We start from the raw sequence: 20,789 nt of genomic DNA on the forward strand, positions 1-20,789 counted from the left end.
CACACACACACAAAGAGACAGAGACACACACACACACAAAGAGACACACACACACACACACACAAAGAGACACACACACACACAAAGAGACAGAGACACACACACACACACACACACAAAGAGACACACACACACACACAAAGAGACAGAGACACACACACACACACACACAAAGAGACAGAGACACACACACACAAAGAGACAGACACACACACACACACACAAAGAGACAGACACACACACACACACAAAGAGACAGAGACACACACACAACACAACACAAAGAGACCGAGACACAGAGACCGAGACACAGAGACCGAGACACAGAGACCGAGACACAGAGACCGAGACACAGAGACCGAGACACAGAGACCGAGACACAGAGAGAGACCGAGAGACAGAGAGAGACATGCACACAGACACACGGACCGAGACACAGACACACAGACCGAGACACAGACATACACACAGACAGAGACACAAAGACAGAGACCGAGACACAGACATACACACACACACAGACAGACACACACACAGACAGACACACACACACACACACACAGACAGAGAGACACAGAGACACACACACAGACAGAGAGACACAGAGACACACACACAGACAGAGAGACACAGAGACACACACACAGACAGAGAGACACAGAGACACACACACAGACAGAGAGACACAGAGACACACACACAGACAGAGAGACACAGAGACACACACACAGACAGAGAGACACAGAGACACACACACAGACAGAGAGACACAGAGACACACACACAGACAGAGAGACACAGAGACACACACACAGACAGAGAGACACAGAGACACACAGAGAGACACAGAGACACACACACAGACAGAGAGACACAGAGACACACACACAGACAGAGAGACACAGAGACACACAGACAGAGAGAGAGACACACACACACAGACAGAGAGAGAGACACACACACACAGACAGAGAGAGAGACACACACAGACAGAGAGAGAGACACACACAGACAGAGAGAGAGACACACACAGACAGAGAGACAGAGACACAGACACACTCAGCTGTTTTCTTACTCACACACACACAATGTAGTTTTAAGGAAGGAATGTGACATCTTGCTTGTCTTTCATCTGTAGGTGCAGCACCTGACGTTGATGAGCATGGAGCTTCACACACGGACCCGGCGGGACCTGGAACCCGTCCCCGAGTTTGACCCCATATGTGCCTTATTCTACTGCTTCAGCTCTGACGCACCTCTACCAGACTCAGACAAGACCCAGCTGACTGGGGCCATCGTGGTGGACAAGGACTGCCAGGAGAGTGGCCAAGGTGATGGGTCACTCCCTCTGTTCCTCCTGCCATGCTGTGGATGGACCACACTTATCTGACCTTCAAGTATTGTTGTATTTTGTACATGGTCATTGTGCTTAGATTTGAATGGACAGTGTATGGCTGCGTTTACACAGGCAGCCCAATTCTGATCTTTTGCCAAATTATGGGCAACGGATCTGATCTGATTGGTCAAAATACCAATTAGTGGCACAAAAATATCAGAATTGGGCTGCCTGTGTAAATGCAGCCTATGTGACGGAACGGTGTTTGTGATGTACCTCTATCTGTGTGTGTGCCCACCAAGGTGTCAGAGGAACAGCACCCCTGCTGGTAAGATCAGGTGTCTCAGGACTGCAGGTCACCTACACTGTGAATGAGAAGCAGCTGTTCCAGGAAGTTGTCACTATCATGAGGAGGTACTGTAAAGCACACGCCAGCTTGTAGTCCTAAAAAGCTGAAATTAGTTGGTTCGTTGGCCATTACTATGGGGGAAATGAATGGGGTTTTGGGATGAACGCCGAAAAGAAGTTATTCGGTGAACACAGGCTTAGTAGCTCTGATACGTTTTGTTTTATGAGATAATATCAGTCAGTTAACATGACCTTTATGAGTTATGAAGCCTTTATGTTCTTGTTCTGATTACATAAATGCTTCGATTCACAAAACGTGATGGTAGCTGATGAAAGTTATCTCATAGAACAAAACGTATAAGATCTCCTAAGGCTGTGTTTACCACAGACCTTATGTGAAGGTTGACCATGCGGTAGGAGTTTAACAGCAAGGAGGCATATGATGAAGATCTGTTTTTCTTGTCAGAGGCTATTTATTTGCAAGTGGGTACAGCCGGCGAACTGTACAAACATTTACAAACAAAAATAAACAGGACGATGAACAAAAGATAGGCTCTAACCAAAGAGAACCCAGGCTTCAACCAAAGAGAACCCAGGCTTCAACCAAAGAGAACCCAGGCTTCAACCAAAGAGAACCCAGGCTTCAACCAAAGAGGGGGGGAGGGCAACAAGGTTGAATCATGGCGTCGATGATCTTCAGGTCGGAGCTCTAGAAAGAGGCCAGAGTTCCCGACTTGGAATTCCGAGTTGGATGACCGTTCAAAACGTATTTTCCAAGTTCCCAGTTGTCTTGAACGCACTGAGGTCTGAGATTTCAGCGTTTCCAGTTGTTTTGAACGCGGCAGAAGTCATGCTGGATTTGACAGCATGGCCAATGTATTCAACCTTTTCTGGCCCATGGTGTTGCGTGTGAATGTTTATCATTTTAACCTTGGAAAAGAGAACCTTTCAGACAGATGTTTTAAGTCCTTAAACTCAGACTTGGCCCACACACCTTCTCCACCGAATGGCGGGCAGGGGAAGCAAAATAGTGATTGCATTGTGATGAGTGAGTTAGCCACTGATTCCTTCCAAACCACTCATTGTTGAATTTGAGTTTTCCGACTTGTTGTGTAATGTTTATGGCCGAAGAGCACAGATGCAATTTATCTATAATTTTTCTTCATATGACAAGGATTTGCTAATAGATTGTTGACGTGATTCATGATGACTGCTTGTCTAGCTTGCTAGCTAAGATGTTGATATGATCAGTCCAATCAAAGCTACAGTAGATATAATGTGATTTGAAGTCATTTTATCTGTGTCCAATGACCTTGGACCCACTCCCTTGGCTGTGAAGCAACCCCACACGTATGGTCTCAGGATGCTTTACTGTTGGCATGACATAGGACTGATGGTAGCGCTCACCTTGTCTTCTCCGGACAAGCTTTTTTCCGGATGCCCCAAACAATCGGAAAGGGGATTCATCAGAGAAAATGACTTTACCCCAGTCCTCAGCAGTCCAATCCCTGTACCTTTTGCAGAATATCAGTCTGTCCCTGATGTTTTTCCTGGAGAGAAGTGGCTTCTTTGCTGCCCTTCTTGACACCAGGCCATCCTCCAAAAGTCTTCACCTCACTGTGCCTGCAGATGCACTCACACCTGCCTGCTGCTATTCCTGAGTAAGCTCTGCACTGGTGGTGCCCCGATCACACAGCTGAATCAACTTTAGGAGACGGTCCTGGCGCTTGCTGGACTTTTTTGGGCGCCCTGAAGCCTTCTTCACAACAATTGAACCTCTCTCCTTGAAGTTCTTGATGATCCGATAAATGGTTGATTTAGATGCAATCTTACTAGCAGCAATATCCTTGCCTGTGAAGCCCTTTTTGTGCAAAGCAATGATGACGGCACGTGTTTCCTTGCAGGTAACCATGGTTAACAGAGGAAGAACAATGATTTAAAGCACCACCCTCCTTTTAAAGCTTCCAGTCTGTTATTCTAACTCAATCAGCATGACAGAGTGATCTTTTGCCATGTCCTCGTCAACACTCTCACCTGTGTTAACGAGAGAATCACTGACATGATGTCAGCTGGTCCTTTTGTGGCATTAAGTTCATTTTCATGGCAAAGAGGGACTTTGCAATTAATTGTAATTAATCTGATCACTCTTCATAACATTCTGGAGTATATGCAAATTGCCATCATAAAAACTGAGGCAGCAGACTTTGTGAAAATTAATATTTGTGTCATTCTCAAAACTTTTGACCACGACTGTAGGCAAAGAAAAAGCCATATCTCAGACTGGCCAATAAAAATAAAAGATTAAGATGGGCAAAATAACAGACACTGGACTTTTTCTTTGCAACTCTGCCTAGAAGGTCAGCATCCCGGAGTCGCCTCTTCACTGTTGATGTTGAGACTGGTGTTTTTGCGGGTACTATTTAATGAAGCTGCCAGTTGAGGACCTGTGAGGCGTCTGTTTCTCAAACTAGACACTAATGTATTTGTCCTCTTGCTCAGTTGTGCACCGGGGCCTCCCACTCCTCTTCCTATTCTGGTTAGAGCCAGTTTGCGCTGTTCTGTGAAGGGAGTAGTACACAGCGTTGTACAAGATCTTCCGTTTCTTGGCAATTTCTTGCATGGAATAGCCTTCATTTCTCAAAACAAGAATAGACTGACGAGTTTCAGAAGAAAGTTATTCGTTTCTGGCCATTTTTAGCCTGTAATTGAACCCACAATTGCTGATGCTCCAGATACGCAACTAGTCTCAAGAAGGCGAGTTTTATTGCTTCTTCAATCAGCACAACAGTTTTCAGCTGTGCTAACATAATTGCAAAAGGGTTTTCTAATGATCAATTAGCCTTTTAAAATGATAAACTTGGATTAGCAAACATAGCGTGCCATTGGAACACAGGACTGATGGTTGCTGATAATGGGCCTCTGTACGCCTATGTAGATCTTCCATTAAAAATCAGCCGTTTCCAGCTACAATAGCCATTTACAACATTAACAATGTCTACACTGTATTTCTGATCAATTTGATGTTATTTTAATGGACAAAACATTTGCTTTTCTTTTGAAAACAAGGACATTTTTAAGTGACCCCAAACTTTTGAACGGTTGTGTGTGTGTGTGTGTGTGTGTGTGTGTGTGTGTGTGTGTGTGTACAGTCGTGGTCAAAGGTTTTGAAAATTACACAAGTATTGGTCTTCACAAAGTTCGCTGCTTCAGTGTTATGAGATATTTTTGTCAATGTTACTATGGTATACTGAAGTATAATTACAAGCATTCCATAAGTGTCAAAGACTTTTATTGACAATTACATTAAGTTTATGCAAAGAGTCAATATTTGCAGTGTTGACCCTTCTTTTTCAAGACCTCTGCAATCCGCCCTGGCATGCTGTCAATTAACTTCTGGGTCACATCCTGACTGATGGCAGCCCATTCTTGCATAATCAATGCTTGGAGTTTGTCAGAATTTGTGGGGTTTTGTTTGTCCACCTGCCTCTTGAGGATCGACCATAAATTCTCAATGGGATTAAGGTCTGGGGAGTTTCCTGGCCATGGACCCAAAATGTCGATGTTTTGTTCCCCGAGCCACTTAGTTATCACTTTTGCCTTATGGCAAGGTGCTCCGTCATCCTGGAAGAGGCATTGGTCGTCACCAAACTGTTCTTGGATGGTTGGGAAAAGTTGCTCTCAGAGGATGTGTTGGTACCATTCTTTATTAATGGCTGTGTTCTTAGGCAAAATTGTGAGTGAGCCCACTCCCTTGACTGAGAAGCCACGTGCACACATGAATGGTCTCAGGATGCTTTACTGTTGGCATGACACAGGACTGATGGTAGCGCTCACCTTGTCTTCTCCGGACAAGGTGTTTTCCGGATGCCCCAAACAATCGGAAAGGGGATTCATCAGAGAAAATGACTTTACCCCAGTCCTCAGCAGTCCAATCCCTGTACCTTTTGCAGAATATCAGTCTGTCCCTGATGTTTTTCCTGGAGAGAAGTGGCTTCTTTGCTGCCCTTCTTAACACCAGGCCATCCTCCAAAAGTCTTCGCCTCACCTGCCTGCTGCCATTCCTGAGCAAGCTCTGCACTGGTGGTGTCCCGATCCCGCAGCTGAATCAACTTTAGGAGACGGTCGTGGCGCTTGCTGGACTTTCTTGGGCGCCCTGACGCCGCCTTCACAACAATTGAACCTCTCTCCTTGAAGTTCTTGATGATCCGATAAATGGTTGATTTTGGTGCAATCTTACTAGTAGCAATATCCTTGCCTGTGAAGCCCTTTTTGTGCAAAGCAATGATGACGGCACGTGTTTCCTTGCAGGTAACCATGGTTAACAGAGGAAGAACAATGATTTCAAGCACCACCCTCCTTTTAAAGCTTCCAGTCTATTCTAACTCAATCAGCATGACAGAGTGATGTCCTCGTCAACACTCTCACCTGTGTTAACGAGAGAATCACTGACATGAAGGCAGCTGGTCCTTTTGTGGCAGGGCTGAAATGCAGTGGAAATGTTTTTTGGGGATTAAGTTCATTTTCATGGCAAAGAGGGACTTTGCAATTAATTGCAATCTGATCACTCTTCATGACATTCTGGAGTATATGCAAATTGCCATCATCAAAACTGAGGCAGCAGACTTTGTGAAAATTAGTATTTGTCATTCTCAAAACTTTTGACCACGACTGTATGTGTGTGTGTGTGTATATATACAGTGGGGAGAACAAGTATTTGATACACTGTCGATTTTGCAGGTTTTCCCACTTACAAAGCATGTAGAGGTCTGTAATTTTTATCATAGGTACACTTCAACTGTGAGAGACGGAATCTAAAACAAAAATCCAGAAAATCACATTGTATGATTTTTAAGTAATTAATTTGCTTTTTATTGCATGACATAAGTATTTGATACATCAGAAAAGCAGAACTTAATATTTGGTACAGAAACCTTTGTTTGCAATTACAGAGATCATACGTTTCCTATAGGTCTTGACCAGGTTTGCACACACTGCAGCAGGGATTTTGGCCCACTCCTCCATACAGACCTTCTCCAGATCCTTCAGGTTTCGGGGCTGTCGCTGGGCAATACGGACTTTCAGCTCCCTCCAAAGATGTTCTATTGGGTTCAGGTCTGGAGACTAGCTAGGCCACTCCAGGACCTTGAGATGCTTCTTACAGAGCCACTCCTTAGTTGCCCTGGCTGTGTGTTTCGGGTCGTTGTCATGCTGGAAGACCCAGCCACGACCCATCTTCAATGCTCTTACTGAGGGAAGGAGGTTGTTGGCCAAGATCTCGCGATACATGGCCCCATCCATCCTCCCCTCAATACGGTGCAGTCGTATTGCAGAATTTCCCCTTTGCAGAAAAGCATCCCCAAAGAATGATGTTTCCACCTCCATGCTTCACGGTTGGGATGGTGTTCTTAGGGTTGTACTCATCCTTCTTCTTCCTCCAAACATGGCGAGTGGAGTTTAGACCAAAAAGCTCTATTTCTGCCTCATCAGACCACATGACCTTCTTCCATTCCTCATCTGGATCATCCAGATGGGCATTGGCAAACTTCAGATGGGCCTGGACATGCGCTGGCTTGAGCAGGGGGACCTTGCATACGCTGCAGGATTTTAATCCATGACGGTGTAGTGTGTTACTAATAGTTTTCTTTGAGACTGTGGTCCCAGCTCTCTTCAGGTCATTGACCAGGTCCTGCCATGTAGTTCTGGGCTGATCCCTCACCTTCCACATGATCATTGATGCCCCACGAGGTGAGATCTTGCATGGAGCCCCAGACCGAGGGTGATTGACCGTCATCTTGAACTTCTTCAATTTTCTAATAATTGCGCCACCAGTTGTTGCCTTTTCACCAAGCTGCTTGCCTATTGTCCTGTAGCCCATCCCAGCTTTGTGCAGGTCTACAATTTTATCCCTGATGTCCTTACACAGCTCTCTGGTCTTGGCCATTGTGGAGAGGTTGGAGTCTGTTTGATTGAGTGTGTGGACAGGTGTCTTTTATACAGGTAACGAGTTCAAACAGGTGCAGTTAATACAGGTAATGAGTGGAGAACAGGAGGGCTTCTTAAAGAAAAACTAACAGGTCTGTGAGAGACGGAATTCTTACTGGTTGGTAGGTGATCAAATACTTATGTCATGCAATAAAATGCAAATTAATTACTTAAAAATCATACAATGTGATTTTCTGGATTTTTGTTTTCGATTCCATCTCTCACAGTTGAAGTGTACCTATGATAAAAATTACAGACCTCTACATGCTTTGTAAGTAGGAAAACCTGCAAAATCGGCAGTGTATCAAATACTTGTTCTCCCCACTGTGTGTGTGTGTGTATATATATACACACAAACACACATATACGTGTGTGTGTGTATATATATACACACACACACACACAGTGGGGAGAACAAGTATTTGATACACTGCCGATTTTGCAGGTTTCTTGTAGTTGGCCACCAGGTTTGCACTCATCTCAGGAGGGACTTTGTTCCACTCCTCTTTGCAGATCTTCTCCAAGTCATTAAGGTTTCGAGGCTGACGTTTGGCAACTCGAACCTTCCGCTCCCTCCACAGATTTTCTATGGGATTAAGGTCTGGAGACTGGCTAGGCCACTCCAGGACCTGAATGTGCTTCTTCTTGAGCTACTCCTTTGTTGCCTTGGCCGTGTGTTTTGGGTCATTGTCATGCTGGAATACCCATATACGACCCATTTTCAATGCCCTGGCTGAGGGAAGGAGGTTCTCACCCATGATGCGGTGAAGTTGTCCTGTCCCCTTAGCAGAAAACACCCCCAAAGCATAATGTTTCCACCTCCATGTTTGACGGTGGGGATGGTGTTCTTGGTCATAGGCAGCATTCCTCCTCCTCCAAACACGGTGAGTTGAGTTGATGCCAAAGAGCTCCATTTTGGTCTCATCTGACCACAACACTTTCACCCAGTTCTCCTCTGAATCATTCAGATGTTCATTGGCAAACTTCAGACGGGCCTGTATATGTGCTTTCTTGAGCAGGGGGACCTTGCGGGCGCTGCAGGATTTCAGTCCTTCACGGTGTAGTGTGTTACCAATTGTTTTCTTGGTGACTATGGTCCCAGCTGCCTTGAGATCATTGACAAGATACTCCCGTGTAGTTCTGGGCTGATTCCTCACCGTTCTCATGATCATTGCAACTCCACGAGGTGAGATCTTGCATGGAGCCCCAGGCTGAGGTAGATTGACAGGTATTTTGTGTTTCTTCCATTTGCGAATAATCGCACCAACTGTTGTCACCTTCTCACCAAGCTGCTTGGCGATGGTCTTGTAGCCCATTCCAGCCTTGTGTAGGTCTACAATCTTGTCCCTGACATCCTTGGAGAGCTCTTTGGTCTTGGCCATGGTGGAGAGTTTGGAATCTGATTTGATTGATTGCTTCTGTGGACAGGTGTCTTTTATACAGGTAACAAACTGAGATTAGGAGCACTCCCTTTAAGAGTGTGCTCCTAATCTCAGCTCGTTACCTGTATAAAAGACACCTGGGAGCCAGAGATCTTTCTGATTGAGAGGGTGTCAAAAACGTATTTCCCTCATTAAAATGCAAATAAATGTATAACATTTTTGACATGCATTTTTCTGGATTTTGTTGTTATTCTGTCTCTCACTGTTCAAATAAACCTACCATTAAGATGATAGACTGATCATTTCTTTGTCAGTGGGCAAACTTACAAAATCAGCAGGGGATCAAATACTTTTTTCCCTCACTGTATGTATATGTATGTATGTGTGTATATGTATATATACATATATGTGTGTGTGTGTGTGTGTGTGTGTGTGTGTGTGTGTGTGTATTAATGTGTATGTACAGTGGGGGGAAAAAAGTATTTAGTCAGCCACCAATTGTGCAAGTTCTCCCACTTAAAAAGATGAGAGAGGCCTGTAATTTTCATCATAGGTACACGTCAACTATGACAAATTTTTGAAAAAAAATCCAGAAAATCACATTGTAGGATTTTTAATGAATTTATTTGCAAATTATGGTGGAAAATAAGTATTTGGTCACCTACAAACAAGCAAGATTTCTGGCTCTCACAGACCTGTAACTTCTTCTTTAAGTGGCTCCTCTGTCCTCCACTCGTTACCTGTATTAATGGCGCCTGTTTGAACTTGTTATCAGTATAAAAGACACCTGTCCACAACCTCAAACAGTCACACTCCAAACTCCACTATGGCCAAGACCAAAGAGCTGTCAAAGGACACCAGAAACAAAATTGTAGACCTGCACCAGGCTGGGAAGACTGAATCTGCAATAGGTAAGCAGCTTGGTTTGAAGAAATCAACTGTGGGAGCAATTATTAGGAAATGGAAGACATACAAGACCACTGATAATCTCCCTCGATCTGGGGCTCCACGCAAGATCTCACCCTGTGGGGTCAAAATGATCACAAGAACGGTGAGCAAAAATCCTAGAACCACACAGGGGGACCTAGTGAATGACCTGCAGAGAGCTGGGACCAAAGTAACAAAGCCTACCATCAGTAACACACTACGCCGCCAGGGACTCAAATCCTGCAGTGCCAGACGTGTCCCCCTGCTTAAGCCAGTACATGTCCAGGCCCGTCTGAAGTTTGCTAGAGTGCATTTGGATGATCCAGAAGAGGATTGCGAGAATGTCATATGGTCAGATGAAACCAAAATATAACTTTTTGGTAAAAACTCAACTCGTTCGTTTGGAGGACAAAGAATGCTGAGTTGCATCCAAAGAACACCATACCTACTGTGAAGCATGGGGGTGGAAACATCATGCTTTGGGGCTGTTTTTCTGCAAAGGGACCAGGACGACTGATCCATGTAAAGGAAAGAATGAATGGGGCCATGTATCGTGAGATTTTGAGTGAAAACCTCCTTCCATCAGCAAGGGCATTGAAGATGAAACGTGGCTGGGTCTTTCAGCATGACAATGATCCCAAACACACCGCCTGGGCAACGAAGGAGTGGCTTCGTAAGAAGCATTTCAAGGCCCTGGAGTGGCCTAGCCAGTCTCCAGATCTCAACCCCATAGAAAATCTTTGGAGGGAGTTGAAAGTCTGTGTTGCCCAGCGACAGCCCCAAAACATCACTGTTCTAGAGGAGATCTGCATGGAGGAATGGGCCGAAATACCAGCAACAGTGTGTGAAAACCTTGTGAAGACTTACAGAAAACGTTTGACCTGTGTCATTGCCAACAAAGGGTATATAACAAAGTATTGAGAAACATTTGTTAGTGAACAAATACTTATTTTCCACCATAATTTGCAAATAAATTCATAAAAAATCCTACAATGTGATTTTCTGGAGAGAAAAAATTCTCATTTTGTCTGTCATAGTTGACGTGTACCTATGATGAAAATTACAGGCCTCTCTCATCTTTTTAAGTGGGAGAACTTGCACAATTGGTGGCTGACTAAATACTTTTTCCCCCCACTGTATGTGTGTGTGTGTATATATATATATATATATATATATATATATATATATATATATATATATATATATATATATATATATATATATATATATATATATATATTTGTGTATTCATATTTGTTCACTTTTCTATGTAGTCTACTACTCTTTTCTATATTATTTTGGCCAGTGTTAAACATTTATAATGTGGCTTTTTCTCCTGTCATGTAAGTCCCTTTTCTGTCATGGCAGGTTTGACCCAGACATCCTGGTGGGCTACGAGGTCCAGATGCGTTCCTGGGGCTACCTCCTCCAGCGGGCATCAGCACTCAGTGTGGACCTGTGCCAGCAGCTTTCCCGGGTGCCAGGTAGGGTTGCACTGACCCTTGCCCCCTCTGCTGCAACAACACTGCTTTATCACCAATAAAAATGGTCTGATTGATGGAAGAATATGAACTTCCTCTCCTAAAGGAAACAGTGACACTTGTTAATTACACAGCTTGATATTTGTTTTGTTTATAGTTACATATTACATAGTAGTTACATATGTGGTAGGGTGACAGTGACCCTGGCTCTCTTTGCTGCCACAACACTGCTCACTCACACCTTTTAGCTCCTAAGAAACGTGTCTGATGAGAGAATAAAATAAACTCTTCCTCTCCTAAAGGAAGCCGTGGCATGTAGCTAATCCACAGTTTGAGAGCTTGTTTATTGAGTGTAGATATTTCTCTGTGATTTAGGTAAAGTCATTATAGGTGGATTATCGTGTTTCGTAGCGTGGGGTGCTTTGTTTGAAAAACTGATTCGATTAAAATACTGTGCATGTGTGTGAGTGAATTTATGCTCCACTCAGTGTATTCCAATATATTGGCGCTCATACAGAAACCTCAAGCAGGTTTCTCCCTGACATTCTACTGCTCTATAGCCAGCCATTCTATCCAGGTCAAAGGAGAATGTGGTCTGACTGCTCCTCCATGGGTGTAATAACATCTGTCTGTTGTCCTCAGGTGACGCCAAAGAGAACCATTTCACAGCAGAGAGAGACGAGTACGGAGCAGACACCATGACAGAGATACACATCACCGGACGCATTGTCATCAACCTGTGGAGAATTATGAAGACCGAGGTAGCTGCTGCTGCTGAAGAGATTGTTAATCACTTAGAATCAATAATAAATTAGCTTTTTCCCCCCTTTTATTTTATGAATATAAACACCAGATACTTTGGTTATGAGTCTTCTCATGTTTGTTTCTTAGGTCATTTGTAAGTGTGTATTTCATTGTTTTTTTCCCAGGTGACGTTGAACAACTACAGTTTTGAGAATGTGGTCTTCCACGTCCTGCACCAGCGCTTCCCCCTGTACAGCCCCCGCACCCTGTCGGACTGGTTCGACCACAACACTGACCTGTACAGGTGGGCACCACACCATCCTCCTACTGGATACACTCACACCCACTTACCTGGCTGCTCTCTCTTTTCAATGTGCTCACATTATTACTATCGTCACAATTTATTTATTGGTTTTGCAAACCAATTCAGTTGAAACCGAGACAAGATGATAAAACGGGTCTTTACATCTGCAGTACCTTTGATTTCCTGTATGAAGTTGACCCAGACTGTGTTGTGTGCCTGCCAGGTGGAAGATGGTGGACCACTATGTTAGCCGGGTGGGCGGCACCATGCAGCTGCTCCAGCAGCATGACATCATCGGCAGGACCAGCGAGCTGGCCAGGGTGTTTGGGATCCAGTTCTATCACGTGCTCACCAGGGGATCCCAGGTCAGGACCCACCACACGTTGGAACGTTATTGGCTGAGATGTGAATTGAATTGGCACTGTGTTGATGTAATGTTTAGCCACAGGTACAACATGGTGCTTCGTGGTTATTATAGTTGTTTTTCTATTCGTTTTTTCATTTTTGAAATTTCAAATTCAGTTTACGTTCAATTTGTTTTCAGACCTGATTTGCTAGTTTTTATTTAGTTTTAGTTGTATCAAAATATTTAATTTAGTTTTTATATTATTTCGTTTTAGTGTTAGGGACAGAAAGCAAGCGTGGGAGGCTAGGAGCCATTTGTGTTGTATAGTTTGTGTTTTTGGGGATGTCACTTCCTGCAACTGGGGGCAGTAATACATAAGTTGATTACCGGGTCAGGTCATAGTTTAGGTTAGGTTTAAATTGTAAAGCCAATCTCAATGTGACTTGGATTTAAAAGGAATAGCACAGAGACTGGTGCAAAGAAATATGGTGAAAGGAAACTCTCTTGCCCATGTTTACACCAATCCAATGCTTTTTAACTTTAGTAGTACAGATCTATCTTAATTTGAGCATTTTCACAGCAGGAAAATAATCCTGCAGCAACAAGAAATGTCAATTATAATTAATGGACATGTTTGTAGGGGTTGATCCATTTTTCGTTAGGGCAAATCAAGTCTGACATTTTTAAGTGAAAATTACAAGCGTTTTTATTTTACTCGAATACACTAAAAGTGCTGTTCTGGAAAATTCTCTGCGACAAGAGTGATTAAATTTAGATAGTATATCACTGTACACGTAAGAAGAATCAAGTTGGCTACCTAGCTGATTCCCTCCCCGTTAGTTAGCTAGTGATAGTGATGCACAAACTAGGCCTATTTGAAAAATTGCCATCTCCTGGCCGCATTTACCCGCCAGATTCAGTTAGCTTGAAATCCCCCCAAAAGCTTGAAACCCCATTAGATAAAATGAAAATAATAATTACTAAAACTGAACCCATTTCTTGACTGTTTTATTTTAGTTAGCTTTGGAGTTCAGGAAGAGTTTGTCAGCCTCCCACTGTGAAAGACTAGAAGGTGTCTGTCTGTTACTGGGATCTAGGAATTGGTGATTGTCCAGTGGATGGTCAGAACAAGTACTACATACCACAAATTAGAGGAAAGATGATCAAGGGGAACAAGGAAACATTATATAAAGACTGAGCTAAACCAGATGGAGAGGAGTTGTCAGGGATCAGTCTAATGAGAAAGTCAGATGAGATATCTCACTGTACTCTGCCCTCTCTCCCTGTCCTCTCTCTTCTACCTGTAGTACCGTGTGGAGTCCATGATGCTGCGTGTGGCCAAGCCCATGAACTACATCCCCGTTACGCCCAGCATGCAACAGAGAGCCCAGCAGAGGGCGCCGCAGTGCATCCCGCTGGTCATGGAGCCTGAGTCGCGCTTCTACAGCAACTCTGTGGTGGTGCTGGACTTCCAGTCGCTCTACCCCTCCATCGTCATCGCCTACAACTACTGCTACTCTACCTGCCTGGGCCACGTGGAGAGCATGGGAACGTAAGGGACAACGCCTGGATAGAGAGAGAGAGACACCACGCATGCGTACACTACACACATGTTCTTATCATTCTGATAGGTTGAGATGTGAGTCAAGGTACAGAGACCAACCACTGTGAGTTGATGTTTCAGGCCTGATGAGTTTAAGTTTGGCTGCACCTCCCTGAGGGTCCCCCCTGAGCTCCTTTACCAACTCCGCAATGACATCACCGTCTCTCCCAACGGCATCGCCTTTGTCAAGGTACAACTAGTCCTCTGATACCGTTATGTGATTAGCATTAACTTTTTTTCCTGAAATGGGCGGACTTTGATAGAACAAGCAACAAACTATCATGGATCTTCTAAGACTAACTGTGTGTCTGTGTCCTCTCCGTCCAGCCCACGGTGAGGAAGGGGGTCCTGCCCAGCATGTTGGAGGAGATCCTGAACACGCGGTTCATGGTAAAGCGTTCCATGAAGACCTACAAGCAGGACAAGGCCTTGATGAGGCTGCTGGACGCCAGGCAGCTGGGACTCAAGCTCATCGCCAACGTCACCTTCGGCTATGCCGCCGCCAACTACTCTGGACGCATGCCCAGCGTAGAGGTGAGGGCCTGGGGTTCACACACACACACACACACACACTGTCGGTCTGTCACACTCACCAAAATCTTTACGTCTGCCTGTTAACTGTTTGTCTGCTGTTGTGATTCTATGTGATTTGTGTTTGTAACGTATGATCTGTGAAAATAATTTCCTCCTGAAAAGGACAATATACACAGTTTATTAGGTACACCCACCTAGTACCCCCCCCCCCCCTTGGCTCCAGAACAGCCTGAATTCTTTGTGGCATAGAAACGTAGCTCAATTGGTATCAAGGGACCTAACATGTGCCAGGAAAACATTCCCCACACCATTACAACACCGCCACCAGCCTGTACTGTTGACACCAGGCAGGATGGAGCCATGGACTCATGATGCTTACGCCAAATCCTGACTCTGCCATCAGCATGATGCAACAGGAACCATGATATGTCGGACCAGGCTACGTTTTTCCACTCCTCAATTGTCCAGTGTTGGGGATTGTGTCCCCACTGGAGCCGCTTCTTTTTGTTTTTAGCTGATAGGAGTGGAACCCGGTGTGGTCGTTTGCAGCAATAGCCCAAACGTGACAGGATCTATGAGTTGTGTGTTCCAAGACGCCGTTCTGCACAACACTGTTGTACTGCACTGTTATTTGCCTGTTTGTGGCCCGCCTGTTAGCTTGCACGAGTCTTGCCATTCTCCTTCGACCTTTCATCAACAAGCTGTTTTCGCCCACATGACTGCCGCTGACTGGATGTTATTTGTTTGTCGTACCGTTCTCGGTACACCCTAGACACTGTCGTGTGTGAAAAGCCCAGAAGGCCGGACGTTTCTGAGATACTGGAACTGACGCGCCTGACACCGATGATCATACCACCATACCACCATACCACGCTCAGAGACACTTAGCTCACTAATTTTGCCCATTTTAATGTTCAATCGAACAGTAACTGAATGCCTCGATGCCTGTCTGCCTGCTTTATATAGCAAGCCCCTGCAGCGTGACTCACTGTCTGTAGGTGCAAACCATTTTTGTGAACGGGGTGATGTACCTAATAAACTGGCCTCTGAGTGTATACGTAATCAATCAATCAAAATCACTGTTACTAAAGTCAACATGATACAGTTTCTATTCCCCCCCCCCATCACTTGTTAGCTGGGTTTGTATTAACCTTAACCATGAAGAAAAAGCTTTCAGCAATCTGTCCCTGTATGGTGTCTATAGGTTGGTGACAGTATTGTCCACAAGGCCAGGGAGACCCTGGAGAGAGCCATCAAGCTGGTCAACGACACCAAGAAATGGGGAGCCCACGTTGTGTACGGTGACACAGACAGGTAAGGGATGAGCTTTAGAGAATGAATCATTAGATATTGAATCCTATGGTTTTCTGTGACTATTTTCTTACTCTCTGCTTGTCTCTTTTAGTATGTTTGTCCTGCTAAAGGGAGCAACTAAAGAGCAGGCCTTCAAGATCGGCAACGAAATCGCCGAGGCAGTGACTGCTACCAACCCTAAACCTATCAAGCTGAAGTTTGAGAAGGTACAGTCTCTGTTCAGTATGAAGTGTCTAGACTAGAAGTGAGTCTATTTACAGTGTGTTTTATTCAATCAACAGCCCACACAACCCACATGTTCTACTACTCAGTGTGAATTAGGTTGAGTTGACATTTGTGTGTATGTGGTATTTGTTTGAGTCCGTCTGTCTGTGCATTAATTACAGAACCATTAGTTGAATCCTTTGTGTGTGTGTGATCCCAGGTGTACCTGCCGTGCATGCTCCAGACAAAGAAGCGCTACGTGGGCTACATGTATGAGAGCTTGGACCAGAAGGACCCCGTGTTCGATGCCAAGGGGATCGAAACAGTGCGCCGAGACGGATGCCCTGCTGTTTCCAAGGTAACGGCAACATTTTACAATTTCTGCCTGCTCTCTTGCTCTGTCTACACCATTCAGTCACGCCAGATTTATATTAGTAGCCTGTGCTCAGACTACTACACAGATAGGAATCGGAGAAAGTCCTTGCCTGAACATGTTCTATACTAGCACAGTCAGCCTGGTCGATGTATAGAATATAGACTGGTGTGTGTGACCTCCCCCGTCTCCCTAGATTTTGGAACGTTCCATCAAGCTGCTGTTTGAGACGCGGGACATCAGCCAGGTGAAACAGTTTGTGCTGCGTCAGTGTGGGAAGGTGCTGGAGGCCAAGGCCAGCATGCAGGACCTGACCTTCGCTAAGGAGTACAGGGGCATGAACTCCTACCGTCCCGGGGCCTGTGTCCCTGCTCTGGAGCTCACCAGGTACACCAACAACACACCGCTTGAGGGGAGGGTGGTCATAGTGTGTGTTGATGATATGACACTGTAACAGTAGCATCTTTGAGAAATCTTGTGTGGGCATGTGTGTTCATGTGTGTGGACAATATGGCAGTGTCTGAATGTCAATGTTTCTTTGAGAAAGCTATTTTGTTTCTGTGGAGTAGCCAGTGGATGTGGGCCGACGTGTGTGAGAGAGAGACCTCCCTCCCTCTCATCTGCCTGCTTTTTCTTTGTGAAGCCAATTACTGATTTCCCAGAATGCCCATTGTCTGCCTGCACTACAACCGGCCTAGCTCAGTGTACTGTACCTGAGACAGTTGCTTAGCAACCCAGCTCTAATGGGTGGAAAAATCCGATTTCAGATGGTTAAAGGGGGGAATATTCAGTGTGATTCATAAAGATTAACTATGACAATTTATTATAGTCATTAATCTTGCAGCAGTACAAAAACAAGGAATCAAATGCATCATGTTTAATTCAGATATTTTCCCTTTTGAAGAATATTATACAAATATGTGATCATTTAAAATCTGAATACTGTATGTGTGGTCCTACACCACGCATATGGATATAACTGCACATATTTGGGGTGCTAGATAAGCAGGAACCAGCCATTCCTTTACTGTGTCCTGACACCCCCATGTCCTCTCACTCTGACCCCCCCAGGCGTATGATGGCCTATGACCGGCGCCTGGAGCCGCGGGTGGGCGAGCGGGTGCCCTACGTGATCGTGTACGGAACGCCCGGCGTGCCCCTCATCCAGCTGGTGCGGCGGCCCCTGGATGTGCTGCAGGACCCAGGCCTGCGCCTCAACGCCACCTATTACATCACCAAGCAGATCCTGCCCCCGCTGCAGCGCATCTTCCAGCTCATCGGCGTGGACGTGCTCAGCTGGTACCAGGAGATCCCCAGGGTGAGGCTATGAAAGAGGGGTGCAGCTGAAGGGGTGGACCATCTGCTCCAATAGTTAGTTACAGGGATTCATTAAACGATTGATCTATGACATTTGATGTTTGTTGACACGCACAGACCACTGAAGCAGCGATAATGATTTTGAAAGCTTTGTCCAGACTGTAGTGCAGACAGAGAATAAAAGAAAAAAGGGCTACATGTCAGGAATCGAATGAGACTCATCCAATCTCATTGTGCCCAAGTCATTGTTAGAGGCACTGCCTTTTTGAGATGCCGACGATGCCATCTAGTGGTGAGTTGTGTATAGGACATGCACATTTCATACTGTTGTCTTGTTAGCCTGCTTCAAACTAAAGGACAAGGGGGCATAGCTCTTAGAGGATAAAAGTGTCTGCCCTGTCAAATAGTGAATGACAGTCTTGATGATTAAAAACTACATTTATGTGATTTGATGACCACTTTTCTATTATAATCCAGCCCATGGCTCTAAATATGTCCTCTGTGTTCAGGTCCAGAAGGCATCATGCTCCACAGTGGCCAGAGGGGAGGTGGGGAGGAAGGGGACCATCTCCCAGTACTTCACCACGCTGCACTGTCCTGTGTGTGACGAGCTCACCCAGCTAGGGGTGTGTGTCAGCTGCCGGGCCGAGCCCCAACGAGTGGCCGTCACTCTCAACCAGGACATGCGGCTGTGGGAGAGCCAGCAAGACCAGCTGCTAAAGGTTAGAAGTCGAGGGTCAGGACATCATTGGGAAGCTACCACAGGCTGCTGATATGTTAGAGATCATGCTGAATAGTCTCCAAGCACTTTCTTCATTTGAGTTTTCTACAAATATATTTAGAGTAGATAGAGCTAAGCTTAGAATTTTATTTTTAGCACTGTCATCATGTAATATTACAGGGATAGGTCACTCAAACTGGTTGGTAAAGTTCTGTAGATACGCCATTAACCAAGCTCCTGTTTTCCTTTGGTCCAGATCTGTAGGAACTGCAGCGGCAGTGCGGAGCGGCAGGTTCCGTGTGTGTCTCTAGACTGTCCTGTGCTCTACAAGCTGTCCCGGGTCAACAGACAGCTCTCCAAGGTGCCCTACCTCCGACAGCTCCTGGAGCAGTTCTGATTATGAACAGCTTCTGGCCCACTGCTCTGCGAAGCCCAGCACAGTGCACTGCTACTCTGGTGCTAAACCAACGCTGTCTCATCCAGCTCAGTGTTTCCCTGTCTTTTCCTTTAAATGGTGCTTTGATTAAACCCTGTTGGGTTTTTGTTCTCATTCTCACTCACTGTCTTCACTAGCTGCTATTGGTTGGTTGTGCGTGAAGCTGATGTTTTTTCTTCAAATGGTCTCGTCTGTATCACAACGATGGCATTACCTCTGATCAAAGAGGATCTTATCATTTTATTCAGTATGCGCTGTAGTAATTTGTAAATGCAAGACTTGAAAGTCTGAAGGTATTTCTAAGGAGCTGCCGACTACATGAATATTGACTAAAGAAACCACTGTTTAATTTCATTTCCCTTTTTATATAAAATACCATTTTGTAAGTAGTTATTGTACAGTGCCCATCTGAATTATCTCTGTGCATCAGCATTAAAAAAGGAAAGCTCTAATCAGTGGACAAATCAACTAGCTAGTTTCTATGCATTCTGTTTGTGTGCCATGGTAATATTTCTTTTAGCCTCGATTGAATTTATGTCCATTTTGGCAAAGCATTATCCTTATACTCCAAGACACTGATGCCTATCAAAAGAGGATGGGGAGTATTCATTTCAGTTTTTACTTCTGGGACTGTTGCAATACTGTATTTTGATAATTTATGGCAAGCATATATTATTTCCTTACGCATATTTGTTTTGTACACATTTCTAATGCTTTCTCCATGTTAAAACAGCATGTCATCTAACCATGTCAAGATGGATTCTATTATTTCCCAAACAACTATACACAGGATCTGTATAAATGTAAAAAGAAAAATGAAGGACATTTTTTTGTTCGTTTTTAATGGACATTGCTGTGGGTGGAGGTTGAAGATTGATTTAATAAAACTCAATGTATTAGTCTTTATTAGTATTTTGTCATGGTTGTGATTTCTTGTTTTAAAAGAACAATTCAGAGAGATTGATCAAGTTATTAACACAAAGATCACATCTGAATGAAAAACGACTACTTATCACAGCACAACACAACACTTTAAAATATATATTTTTTTTACAAAAGTGCAGGAAACAAACTTGTTTCAAAGGTCTGACCAAATCAAATAATTCATAATCAGGCCACATTGGTGGCTAAATTCCTCTCTTTAACTGAAGATAATTCACATATTACTAAATATGAATATGACAAAGAAAATGACATCTAAGATGTCTAAAGGAACCTACTTTCAGTGTTACATTAGTGATTCTTCACTACCAGCAACCGTTTGTAAGAGGTCTAAATGTTTACATTTCCCCTAAAACATACAGCCTCATAACGTAGTAGACATAAGCTGTGGGGTAAGTCACATTACACTGTAAATCTGTAGTATCAAACATTCTGGGCTCAATTCAATCCGTTTCGCGGAAGGTCAGCGTTACGTCGTGATTAAATAGAGCCCTT

General features: G+C 44.4%; 1 protein-coding gene across 1 annotated transcript in view; it reads left to right on the forward strand.

Moving 5' to 3' along the window:
* Window positions 1-20,261, forward strand: part of LOC311108140 (DNA polymerase zeta catalytic subunit-like) — a gene marked incomplete at its 5' end in the record, with an annotated part of 20,959 nt that extends 698 nt beyond the window's left edge. The window contains 16 exons of the mRNA XM_084150772.1: window positions 1,139-1,331; window positions 1,639-1,750; window positions 11,344-11,459; window positions 12,099-12,217; window positions 12,386-12,504; window positions 12,728-12,869; window positions 14,158-14,402; window positions 14,535-14,643; window positions 14,781-14,987; window positions 16,192-16,301; window positions 16,393-16,507; window positions 16,726-16,863; window positions 17,075-17,265; window positions 17,950-18,196; window positions 18,705-18,917; window positions 19,173-20,261. Coding sequence (XP_084006898.1) covers window positions 1,139-1,331; window positions 1,639-1,750; window positions 11,344-11,459; window positions 12,099-12,217; window positions 12,386-12,504; window positions 12,728-12,869; window positions 14,158-14,402; window positions 14,535-14,643; window positions 14,781-14,987; window positions 16,192-16,301; window positions 16,393-16,507; window positions 16,726-16,863; window positions 17,075-17,265; window positions 17,950-18,196; window positions 18,705-18,917; window positions 19,173-19,313 — 2,517 coding nt within the window. The 3' untranslated portion in view covers window positions 19,314-20,261. The remainder of the gene's footprint in view (window positions 1-1,138; window positions 1,332-1,638; window positions 1,751-11,343; window positions 11,460-12,098; window positions 12,218-12,385; window positions 12,505-12,727; window positions 12,870-14,157; window positions 14,403-14,534; window positions 14,644-14,780; window positions 14,988-16,191; window positions 16,302-16,392; window positions 16,508-16,725; window positions 16,864-17,074; window positions 17,266-17,949; window positions 18,197-18,704; window positions 18,918-19,172) is intronic.
* Between the last annotated feature and the right edge of the window lie 528 nt (window positions 20,262-20,789).

The sequence above is a fragment of the Coregonus lavaretus genome, assembly GCF_964263955.1.
Source record: "Coregonus lavaretus genome assembly, chromosome: 33".
In the NCBI taxonomy this organism is placed as follows: Eukaryota; Metazoa; Chordata; class Actinopteri; order Salmoniformes; family Salmonidae; genus Coregonus; species Coregonus lavaretus.